Source organism: Saccostrea cucullata, unplaced genomic scaffold (assembly GCF_032062105.1).
Source record: "Saccostrea cucullata isolate Sc308-1 unplaced genomic scaffold, CSIRO_AGI_Scuc_v1 ctg708, whole genome shotgun sequence".
Taxonomy (NCBI): Eukaryota; Metazoa; Mollusca; class Bivalvia; order Ostreida; family Ostreidae; genus Saccostrea; species Saccostrea cuccullata.
Genome location: NW_026927674.1, coordinates 100,608 through 113,779, shown reverse-complemented (window position 1 = coordinate 113,779; position 13,172 = coordinate 100,608). Strand labels below are relative to the sequence as shown.

The 13,172-nt window shown below is 34.4% G+C and overlaps 1 protein-coding gene across 1 annotated transcript; it reads right to left on the bottom strand.

Annotated features, from left to right (window-relative positions):
- Window positions 1-5,389: 5,389 nt before the first annotated feature.
- Window positions 5,390-6,283, bottom strand: LOC134275159 (uncharacterized). The gene has a single exon (XM_062757399.1). It carries the CDS (start codon window positions 6,281-6,283, stop codon window positions 5,390-5,392), a length of 894 nt encoding a protein of 297 aa, XP_062613383.1.
- Window positions 6,284-13,172: the final 6,889 nt, after the last annotated feature.

Sequence of the window (13,172 nt, the reverse complement as noted above, 5' to 3'; positions counted from 1 at the left end):
ATGCTTAACCTGTTTGTCTCTGCCCATCTGCATCAAAGCATGAGGGGGTATCATGGCTGTGTTTTAACATGGAAGTTAAATGTCATTGAGGAAATGTGTAGAATAAATGTAAATTCTAAACCAGGTAGCAAGCCAGAGGCAGGGTGTAAAAGCTGTGCAGCTTGTGTGCCTAGCCATCATGCGTGTGTCAGGCATTGGGTTCCATGGCACTCGCATCTAAGCGAGGCCACTAGTTTGCCCGTTTGTTTATGGTATCCTAGTTGTCTCCCTTGACTCCTACAAAATTTGCGGCCATTTTCATCCAACATTGTGTGTGTTGTATTAAACTGATCTTGTTTTTCAATAAATTAGTAAAGTTACAATTGGTGTTTTCAATTCTCAGAGCTGTCTGGAAGACAGTCTCAGTATAATGGTATTGAAAAGGCAGAGAAAGCAAAAATATCATGGGCTGCAATATTCAATTAAACGATAATTTCAGTATTTTCTAACAAACCACAGCACAACATCAAATTACAATTTGCTGATTGGGAGGTAACAGATCTATTTATTCATTGACTTTGTTGTTTATTACAATGCAACATATTAATATACATATTAATGCACATTAATATATTTATTAGCCATTTTAAAGAAAAAATGCGCATATTTTAGTGTTTAATTAAAAAAAAAATATTTTTTTTCAAATCCATTCAATAATGTCAACAATGGTTTCCTAATTAAAGGAACTTTTCATTAACATTAACTCCCAATTGTGGCTTCTCTTAATTAACTCCTCATAGTCACCACGGTTTGTTCCCGTTTTGCACACATTTTAATTACAAGTAATTAAAAAATGTGTGAAAACGGGAATTTGACCAGGTGAGATAATTACTTAATTCCTATAGTCTATACCATGATTAGTTAGTATGTGGAAGGTAAACTTATAGTGAAAAAGAAAGAGAATAAATACAAAGTTCATGAATTATAATGATATTTTTAAATGTGATAACTCTGAATTTTTTCCTCTCTTTTATAGTTCAAAATGTTGATACAACTGCAAATATATTCACTTTGATGGTAAAACATAGATTAATATAATAATCAACAATTTACTTACATGGAAAGACACAAAATGTCTGTACTATTTGATACATCTTGAATTCATTTAGAATTTTATCAAGACTTCACAGCTATCAAGACTGAAAATTATTATTTTTTTTTTTTAAAGAAAATGTACTTAATTAATAAATAAAATTAAATAAATATTAATATTGTATTCAATAAAATCAAACATTTTCCCATAAATATATATAGAATTTTAATAAAATGTTTGTAAAATTGTATTAAACCCCTCAAGAATCATTAAGCTAAATCAGGTATTCACAGGTAAATCCAGGTAAATCAAAACAAGAAATCAGACTATAATTGCTATAAAAACACACTTCACCCCTATTGTTCTATACCTAATTACAAATGTGTGCAAAACGGGAACACACCGTCACCACCCCCTATGACACGCGCTCGAGACTCTAAAGGATGCACTGCGTCTTCTTGTTTGTTTAATGATTAGCACTTATAATCAAGTTACTAATGGATCGTCTTTCTTTAATTACCGTCAATTTGCCGTCTTGGAAGATTGCAAATGTATCAAATTATTTTCCTTTTGCATTTCATATATATATAACAACATAAATAAATAATAAATATGTTTAATAAAATAATATATTTCTGTTTGGACCGAGGTGTTTTTTATGTGAGCCGAGGTGTCTTCAAAATTTGGACCGAGCCGTCGGAGCCGAGATGTCAATGGGCCGAGGAGTCGTTGGGCCGAGGTGTCATACGGGCCGAGCAGTCTGACATTCCATTCAGGTGAAGTGCGATTTACATAATTGAACGAATTAATTACGCTAATTAATCACGACATTTAGTAAATCGTACATTGTTTCATGCTCTCAAAATGCGTAACTATACTTGACAAAGAATAATCAGAGAAATATAATATAGAAGGGATATTTTAACATATGAATTATGATCTATTATATATTTTGAAATGTTTTAGGACTAATTATTGGAAAAAAAAATAAAGGCGTTAGCAATGCATAGTTATGTGGGTTGTTCGAAAGATGGTAACGCAAACTAACTGTAAAGTTATACTAAATTGAAAGAATAATCTTGTTAAGTATCATCAGGAATTGGGTCTAATTCACGTTCATTCTGGTAAAGTCATTCAGTTTGTTAATACCATTAGGGCGGAATGACTTCAATCTGTGCATCCAGAAGGAAGAGTTTTATATACACGCATTTTTTTTATGCCCAAGAAGATTAAGAAGATCAATAATTTTGATGTAAATTTTGAATAATTTAATGTAAGACGTACATTGTGAAATCATAAATAGAATAATTAAATAATTAGAATTTTTTAAAGACAATGTGTGTGTGAAATAGGGGGCATATATAAATATATTCTTATCGCGTCGGGAGAACAATTATTATTTACCTTTTTCTTTATTCTGATAAAAATAAATTCTCGCTCCAAAATTTAGACCGTGAAAAAGCTCTAATATACAGTGTAATTTTTTTTCTTAGAAAATGTCCAGTAAAAATTTATTACGAACTTTTAATGTGTAACTACTATAAATGAAATCTTAATATATCAGATGTACAAAAGGTTACATGTAATTTATAGATGCGATATCATAATTCACGTGTTTAGTTAACATTCAAACTACGATTTAGCAAAACGTAAGGAATAACAAATGTATTTTTAAACTATATAAAGCATGAATTTAAAAGGTATTCAGTTTAAATTTCTTTCGTCAGTTTCACCTGTACACCATTCGATACACTGAAAATCAATTCAACACTCTTTTCTTCTTCTTCTTTTTTGTTTTCTCGTTATAACTTAAGTAAAAAAATGCATTATAACTCGCTGTTAGATTAGTTTGAATTTCTCGGGATAGAGAAAAATCAAGGAAATCAATTATTCATGTACATGTAAATCTAAGTCGAATAAACAGTTTAATTTTAGAAAATTTATGTATGTTCTCCATAATGTCACTGTTTACATGTACAGTGTACATGTCCGCATCGTCGCATAAACAACAATGATCGATCCACAATACCATTACTGTATTGGAATATACAAGGGGCAGGGCTTGCTGGCGGTGAGATTAAAGCGGGGTCCGCTTCACGCATCAGTGTGTAAAGCGGTCCCAGGAAGCGAACACCGGGTTTAGCTCTTGCGGACCCCGAGCGATCCCGGAGCGCACCAAAAGCGCACCCGGAGCGGTCCCAAAATTTCTGAAAGCGAACCCGAAGCGGACCCCGAGCGAACCCGTGAAGCGAACCCGGGGTCCGCTCCGGGTTCGCTCTGGTGTTAGGTTGTGTCCGGTCGTTACTGTACCTGTGTTTACCTGTGTAACACGCCGTATTTTGGATCTTTCACTCTTTATTTCATTACAGAAATTTAAAATGCTGATGGCTTAGTAATAAAAAATCCATGGATCTGGATCCGTCACATTATCTGTTATTAACATTGATATAACTTCAGTGAATATAAAATTTGATTAAATTGACTTTCAAATGCTTCTTGGTATTAACAGTGCTTTTTATCGCAATTGCGTGTCTTATAATGAACAAAGGACGATTCAAACAAAGGAATAAAAGTTTTAACTTTAAAGAAACATTATTATTTAATTATTTTCCTATATTGAGATGGACATTTAAAATAAGAAACTTACATCTATCCAAAAATTATTTTTACATAAAATATTTATTGAAGTAATCTTTAACTAATATCATGTCTATTTAAATGATTAACGATTGAATTGTCATATGACTTCGTGGTCCAGCTGATAGGCAGCTCGCCTCACAATCCAAAGGACCACGGTTCAAACCCAACCAAGACCATACTTTTTTTCAACAAAAATTATTTTGTCTGATACACATTATATAAATATAAAATACATTAAACACCCCTACTAATGTTATTGTGATTTAAATTCAAGACACGTGGTCTAGGTTTACCTATTCAAAGGTTATAGGGTAGAACCGGTTTTATAAATAAAATTGGCAGTAAACAGGAAATTGCTATAGTCTATTTTTCTGAAAACATGTCTTGTGAAAAATGTGTTTCCAGACCTTTCTGAAAGACTTTCATGATTTTCAACAGAAATGGGTGGCTAAAAAAAGGGGGTTAACAATTAATATATCTTACCATAATTTACTACAAAACTTACAGCTCACTAGCGACCGATACGCTGGTAGAAAAATGTGTAAGATCATCTACACTGACAAACCTTTGTTTGCCTTATATGACTATTGCTATTAATGCGCACAGAGGAAATTACCACGAGCAACTGACCAATTGTTGATTGAATACGTTTACGCCAAATATATGTTTACATGTTACTTCGAACACGTAGTTCACGTCAATTTATGATCATGTCAATGGAGTGCAAAATAAAAAAACATGTTCTTATGAACAAAATGCAAACATTAGAAACTGTGAAAGATATCACGGGCGTTTTTAATTTGTTGTTAACTAGAAAAAAATATGTTTAATAAAATTAATAGTAGTTAATGTCAAGTTCAGAACACCACTTCAAGGGTAAGGAAAACGAGCAGCTTCTCGTATGTATTTAAATGGACAAAACATCTTTTACATAACTATACTCGTGATCACGTGTATTGGCCAGGGAATCCACCTGGCAATTGTATTCACCGATAGTACAATAAAGGAATTTATCAAGCGTAAAATTCCTGTAGTATTCGTAGTAACCCATAATGCAATTCTCATTCAGCTGATTTGTCAGTTAAAGTCACATTGGTGCCTCATTTGCTAATCTGACGCTACAAAATATAGTCCCAGTTCCCATGCAAAATATCTGTATAAAAAAATTTTAATTCATGTATGACAGCAGAAAATTGTATCATAGAGAATACTTATAATTTAAATTTGAATGAATTCAACAGAGATCGATTGAAGTACATTTCTTCAGAATTATATTGTAGGGTGGTGAAAACTAAAACGCAACATAACTTTTCTGTTTACCATGTCTCCACGTGCTAGTCACTTCCTAGCCACATTTCCTTGAATAATTTATCCTTTCTCGCTGTAGTCTCGCTTACTCTCGCCAGAACCACTGCCAGAGCTACTCTGAACTCATCGGGTTTTATAAATTGCAGAACACCGAAAAAGAAAGGTTCCGAACACATTAGTAGGGGTGTTAAAACTATTTCGCTTTATTACATATTCCCCCTGTTTATCATTGCTGTCCACAGCAATGCTAATAATGTGTAAACAAAATACATCAATTTTCATGAAGAGACTATCATAATAGAATATCAATATCATGACATACTTTTAAAATTTAAAAAACATTATTTAAAAAATTGTCACAACCAATTTTTAATGTTTATATTGAGACCACGCTTTGCTTAGTGTTTCTCCCAGAGTGGCTCCAAGATTTGCGACAGCCTGACTTAGTTCTTGAAAGTTACTTTCACTTGTCACAGCTGTTTGTGTCCGCACTGTCGAACGAGGTAAGTAATGTGGGTTTGAATGTTTACCTGCGGTACTTCTACTCGAACGTCTTAGCGGTACGGGAGTTTCCGATTGTACGGGAGTTTCTGATTGTACGGGAGTTTCTTGCTCCGAATGATGATGATTATCTCCGTTGTCTTGATGCACATCCTCTGTCCGAAAATCTAACACTGCACGAAAGCTTTCGTCACTCTTTACGAAATCTGAATCAGAAATTGAGGTTTCACCTTCTGAATCACTCGACACTAATTCACCTGTATCCAAGAGTTCTCTACGAGTCACATTTTTCGTTGGACCAGTACCATCTGCTAGTTGTACAGAATATACATTATCCCCTAAATCCTGTATAACTTTATAAGGTGTAGAATTCCAGATATCTTGTATCTTGTTTCTGCCCTGAATTCTGTTCCGCATTAAAACACGGGTACAAATTGAAAGGGGTCTTTCTTTGGCATCTCTGTTGTAGAGGTCTTTTCTACGAAGAGCACTTTCATCCAGATTTTGCTTAGCATTCTCCATCGCTGTTCGAAGCCTTTTTCCGTGTTGCACAACGTATTCATCTGTTGAAGAAATTTTGGTTGTTGGAAGTCCGAGAAGATGATCGATAGGTAAGGTCGGATCTCGTCCAAACATAAGGAAATATGGTGTATACCCAGTAGAAGAATGGGTTGTTGAATTATATACATAAATGAGTTCGGGCAGATGTTCAGGCCATTTCCGTTTTTGTTGAGGTGATAATGTTCTTAAAAGATTGTGCATCGTACGATTATATCGTTCTACTTGGCCGTTCTTGGATGATACGGGGTTGTTCTACTTTTGGAGATGTTATACATTTTACAAAGTTCCTTCACAACTTCACTCTCGAAATTCCTCCCTTGGTCGCTGTGAATCCTTTTTGGAATTCCAAAAAGAACAAACCACTCTTTCACTAACACTTTAGCAACTGTAACTGCTTTTTGATCTCTTGTTGGCACTGCTTGTGTATATTTACTGAATATGTCAGTCATAACTAACACATTTTCTCGCCCATCACTTGCTGGTTCAAGAACTGTAAAATCAATTACTAGAATTTCTTGCGGTTGGTACGCTAAAAGACTCCCTATAGGTGGTCGTACAGTAGGAACTGGTGCTTTGGCTACCATGCAACGCTCACATTTCTTGCAGTATTGTTCTACATCGTTTTGCATTGTTGGCCAATAGCATTTCATTTTTATTAACGACAAAGTTCTTTCTATGCCTTGATGTCCAGCATGATTGTGTAATGACTCTAAGACATGGTCTTTTAAAGACATTGGCAAAACAAGTTGTTGAATAGGACCAGTATCACTCTCAATGTTTCTGTATAGAACGTTGTTTTCGAACAGTAATTTATATCGTTGTTTTAACAGTTTTCTAACATCTTTCTTCTCTTGTTGCAGTTCTTTATTCTTGGGTCGAGTATGACTATTAAGCCAGTGTATGACTCTACTTATTGTTGGGTCTAGTTCTTGTAGTGATGACAATTCAGTGTTTTGATATTCTGGCAAAGTTGATGTTGCTTCCATAGAGTCTACATGCACTGATCGAATATGAGCATCCAATAAATGAGTACCTTCATCTCGAAGATCCATCAGCGGGGTACTTAATATCACATTCTGAAAAACAGACTCAGAATGACACGTGACAGTTCTAACTCTTGGTGTAGGTTTGCGACTCAATGAATCGGCATTCTGATTAACCTTTCCTGATCGGAATTTCACCTCGAAGTTAAACTGTGCCAGTTGACTAGTCCATCGCATCTCCGTTGCCCCTAACTTTGCAGTCTGTAGGTAACTCAGCGGATTATTATCCGTATAAACAATGAACTTTGCTCCAAGCAGGTAATCTCGGAATTTCTCCGTAACTGCCCATTTTAGTGCCAATAGTTCTAACTTCATGGAAACTGTAATTTTCCATATTACGTTCCGCTGGTCTCAATGTTCGTGACGCATATGCTATAACTACATGTCCTTGATCTTGTTCTTGTGAAAGCACTGCACCAAGTCCATCAAAACTCGCATCAGTCTCCAGAATGAAAGTTTTCTTAAAGTCTGGATATCCTAAAATTGGAGAAGATACCAATCTTCTTTTTAGCTCTTGGAATGCAGAATCACATTCTTTACTCCAAAGTTCCAAAAATGGTTTGTTCGGACACTTCTTCTTTTTCTTCTTGTTATCTGTGGTTATACTATGTAAAGGTTTAGCAATTTTGGAAAAATCCTTCACGAATCGTCTATAATAACCAGCTAAACCTAGGAACGATCGTAATTCTTTTTCTGATTTTGGTGTTGGCCATGATTCTATTGCTTCGGTCTTTTCAGGATCTGTAGAAACTCCTTCAGCTGAAACGATATGTCCTAAGTATTTTACAGATGTACTGAAGAAATTACATTTTGATGGTTTCATTTTAAGACCATGACTTTTCAACTTAGAGAAAACAATGTCTAGTCGTTGTATGTGTTCTTCGATGGTTTTCGAGAATACTAATATATCATCCAGGTAAAGAAGTAAGATGTCAAAGTTTTCATCTGTGAAACAAGCCTCCATCAGTCTTTGAAATGTAGCGGGGCTGTTACATAGACCGAAAGGCATCCTGAGATATTCGTACAAGCCTCCGGTTCCAACTCTAAAAGCTGTTTTCTGAATTGAGTTCTCATCCATGGCAACTTGATGGTATCCTTGGGCTAGATCTATTGAACTGAAATATTTCGCTCCATGTAAGACGTCTAATGTTTCCTCTATTCTGGGTAACGGATACGCATCTTTTATTTATAGTTTTTTTTATTCAGTTCGCGATAATCTACACATAAACGAAGACTTTTGTCCTTTTTTCTCACTATCACGACGGCGGACGCAAATGGACTATTGCTCTTTCTTATTATCCCTTGATTTAACAATTTGCGTATGTGTTGTTTTACTTCATCGATCTGATGTGGTGGAATTCTACGATGTGGCACTCTAACAGGGATATCATCTGTTAACTTGATGTTATGCGTAATCAAATCTGTATAGCCAAGATCATCGTCATCTTTTGTAAACGCGTCTAAATGTTTTTGAATGAGTAGGTGAAATTGCTCCTTCTGCCCGTCGGTTAACTGTGCATCTCCAAGTTTCAATTTTAGATCGATATTCTCAAATTTACTATTAGTCGGTTTGATAAATTCTGCACTAACTTTTCGGACGTAAACTTTCTTGTCAAGAATTTCTAGATCGTATTTATCGTCTGTAGATTTGATGACATCAACTTTGTGTAAAGTACCAATTCGACTTTTGGGTTTTAACCAGACATCCTCATCACCAATATTTATTATTCTGACAGGAATTTTTCCTTTTTCAACAGTTCCTAAGGTGTCAATTACCATGATGTTCCGTGGGAGCGATCCTGTATTTCCATGAATTGCTTGGACTGTGGCTGTATATTCTTCACCTTTTTTATTTTGACGAGTTGAACCAATAACTACTTTCATTGAATTTGCGGGAATGTTGATTTCTTGTCGACCAGCAACTTTTACAAAACTTATCCGTTCACTGTGTTCAGCCATATCTAGGGCGGTGTTGACGTACTTCCAAGAATCTTGTTGTTCTTCATTGTCAAATTTGATTTTGTCTTTCTCTTCGTTGACGTAACTCTGAATATGCTTTAGAATATTACATCCCAAAATGCCATTTATAGGGTTGGAAACAGAACTGTCTTTTAAAACCAAAAATCCTACACCGGTAAATTTACAACCATATACATCAATGTCAGTTTCTATGTATCCTAAATAGGCAATTTGTGTATCATTTGCAGCAACGAGTTTTAGAAATTTTCTGGTGTCATTCATTTCTAAAGATGCTAAGTGTTCATTATAAAATGATTCTGAAATAGTTGAAACCTCTGAACCGGTATCCAAAAGACAATGGAAGTTATGCCCATTGAGTTTAATTGTTGTTGTTGGACATTTTGATAATGCATTGAAAACTTGTTTTTGAAGTTTCATTTTGGAGTCTATTTCCTGTCCCTCATCAGTTAGACTCCTCACCGTGAGGGTCAAGCTTTTGGGTTGTTTTCTGGCTTCCTTTCTTTGAACGATGAACATTTGTTGCTCTTATGTCCTTCTTTTCCGCATCTGAAGCAAATGATCTGACCGGTTTGCTGTATCATTCCTCTTCCTGTTCCTCTATAGCTACCACGGCCTCTTCCTCGAAACGTTCCTCTGTAGTATCCACGAGTCTGGTAGGTTGAACGTGATTGTTCGTATTTTGGCTGCTTTGTAAGATTAGTCAATAGTTCTATCTGTTGTTGTTGTTTTTCTAATATTTCTTGTTGTTTTCGTAAAATTTCCATAAGATCGTCATTTGAGGGTTTCTTTTCAGTTGATGTTCTGTTAATTTTTGCAGTTCCAGACGTAGCATTTTGATCGTCAACCCACATCAATATTCTGCCACGAAATTCAATAAATGGAAGTGTTGGATTTTCCAGTGAGAACTTTCTTAACTCTCTCTTAATTTGTTGATCTTGAACACCATCTATGAATTTGTCTGTTATAATTTTATCCATTGTGTTGTAATCACTCCCTTCTTTCTTTGCAATTGTGTGCAACATTTTCATCAGTGCTAAAGAATATGATTCTAAACTTTCATTTTCGTGTTGAACTCATTCGTAAAATTTGTTACGTAATTGTGCTACAGTGTCTTGTATTTTGTATGTATCTTCTATGATTTTGAGAATGTCTTCTGGTGTTTTCTTACTCTCGGGGGGACGTAACCGGACTTCTGTTTTCGCAGCGCCTGTAAGATGATCCAAAATGAAATCAATTTTGCCATCTTTTGTTGGAATACTACTGAGATGTTCCTTTACATCAGATAACCAGTCGTCTACATCAGGATCGCTTTCTTTAACTGGTCGTCCTGCTAAAGATGGTATTTTTCTCTCAGACTTGATGTAAACCGGGGACTGTGGTTATGCTGTGATCGTCTGTTTAATCTCCAGCTCCTTCAACTTTTTCCTCAGCTGCTCCAACTCCTCTTTCACTTCTGACATTGTCTCTGTTATTTTTCAATGACAGCGAAAAGCGAGGTTAACCTCACTAATCTCTATTCAATGAAAATATACACACTGTCGATGAACAATGCAAATAACTAACAGCGAGGATTCCTCACTTATCAGAGATTTGCATATGTAACCACTGAGTCTAATCACTATAACAGTCACTTGCGACCAAAGATGTTAATCGTTTCAACCACAGTTTTGCTAATGACGAACAAGGGTGTACACCATCATTGTATAATTCGTAGTTGTAGTAATAAACACTCTTCTTGCCTTTTTTTACCTTTCTATTTCTCAAGAGATCAAGAGAGAACTTCGGAGAGCGAGTACTTCTATTCAAGTCACGAATAATTTGATTCAGTTTTTCAACTTGTGTTTCTAACAGTCTATCGTCCTCTTTAAACTTCGACGGATCTTCATGTTTCTTTGATTTGTTCCACTTTGAAACGGAATAAACTGGAACTTCCAGAATAGTAACTTTAACGTCTTTGTATTTCTTTATAAAATTGATCACTTCTTCAAATTTCCTCTTGAGGTATTCGACACTGTCATTATTCAGATTTCTAATTGATGTATATTTCCCAGACTTAATTGTCAAATCGCAAGTACCTAACCATATATACAGATGAATTTTGCCGTAATATCTTATTTTGGAATTAACATTTCAACCAGTCAATTGCATCACTTGTTCTTTCTCCGCTTTTACACCAAAATAGAATTTCTTTTTCCAAATCTGTAGTAATTTCCCTCTTTAAATATAAACCTTTACTGTCTGACAATAAAACTGGTGTTGCAATTTTACGTTTACCATTTACCTCTGGATTAAGTTGTTGTATCGACTTCAAAATTTTAGGTTTGGACATTAGAAATGGAAATAAATAAACTCAATCAAAGAAACAAATCAAAAATACACATTGTCTAATATTCTAAAAAAAAGCTGTCTCCACTGGTCTTCAATCACAACATCATCAGCATCCACTTGATCCAAAGGATCCCACTTCTGACACCATTGTAACACGCCGTATTTTGGATCTTTCACTCTTTATTTCATTACAGAAATTTAAAATGCTGATGGCTTAGTAATCAAAAATCCATGGATCTGGATCCGTCACATTATCTGTTATTAACATTGATATAACTTCAGTGAATATAAACTTTGATTAAATTGACTTTCAAATGCTTCTTGGTATTAACAGTGCTTTTTATCGCAATGGCGTGTCTTATAATGAACAAAGGACGATTCAAACAAAGGAATAAAAATTTTAACTTTAAAGAAACATTATTATTTAATTATTTTCCTATATTGAGATGGACATTTAAAATAAGAAACTTACATCTATCCAAAAATTATTTTTACATAAAATATTTATTGAAGTAATCTTTAACTAATATCATGTCTATTTAAATGATTAACGATTGAATTGTCATATGACTTCGTGGTCCAGCTGATAGGCAGCTCGCCTCACAATCCAAAGGACCACGGTTCAAACCCAACCAAGACCATACTTTTTTTCAACAAAAATTATTCTGTCTGATACACATTATATAAATATAAAATACATTAAAACTATTTCACTATATTACACCTGGATAAGCAATATTTTATAAATCAGATATATTCATTCAATTATAATTCCAATCTTAATTTTATTTATTGATTCCTTGTGTTTTGATTGGACGAGAACAAATTCAAGAAAAAGTTTACACATCGATAAATTTTTCAACCAGAACTTCTTTCTTGACTGTTGCAAAAACAATGAAAACAGATCCTTCTAGGCCTACTCCGTTTTAGCTAAATTATGATTAGGGCCTACAAGAAACTTACAATAAAAAATGATCGAATGAATTAATGAATGAAAAGGAGATAAACAGGACTGACAGACGGTAATATTATGTTTAAGTCATGTCACTGTCGGATCATGAGTGTGAATTTTAAAACAAAATCGCTGATCATTCTGTCATTTTATCGACGTTCAATATCAGCTCAGTTGGTATCGCTGTGATAGGGAAAAGAAACATACCTCAGATCTTGCCTTTTCAGCATCAAATTCATAGGCCTATATATACATCCTACAGATCCCATATTCTCCCTAAATCTTTGAACGGACCAGAGCAAATCAAGGACGTCGTCGGTCTTCAATTTTCGTCATGACCTCAACATGGCCATGGTCAAGGACGAATTATTTTGGAGAATACGCGTATTTACGATATTTGTTGAATTAAACAACATTCAATGATTTTTATAAGTTTAATTGTTGATTGTTTTGACAAATAAAGTTGGATTAAATCTATATTCATCTTGTATACGTTTCTTTGCGGCAATAAGTATTCCGACGCCGTACAAAATAACTGATTGTATGGCGGCCTCAAAGAAATTTTTTTTGATAATTTAAAAAAAATCGTAATTGGAATTATAAGAATTAAACGTGCTTTTTTCAGAATTTATCGATGTGTAAACTCTGCCTGTTTACTCACAAACTTTACATAAAAGTGCTTCGCACTTTTATTCAGTTTGTGAGTAAAAATATTAAAAATATTAGATATTTATGCATGATAAATTATGTATTTCTATAAAGTTTTGTCTAATTTAATTCATTTATT

What these genes read in the sequence shown, in the direction of transcription:
- LOC134275159 (XM_062757399.1), bottom strand. Translation starts at nt 6,283, where the DNA reads ATGCACAATCTTTTAAGAACATTATCACCTCAACAAAAACGGAAATGG.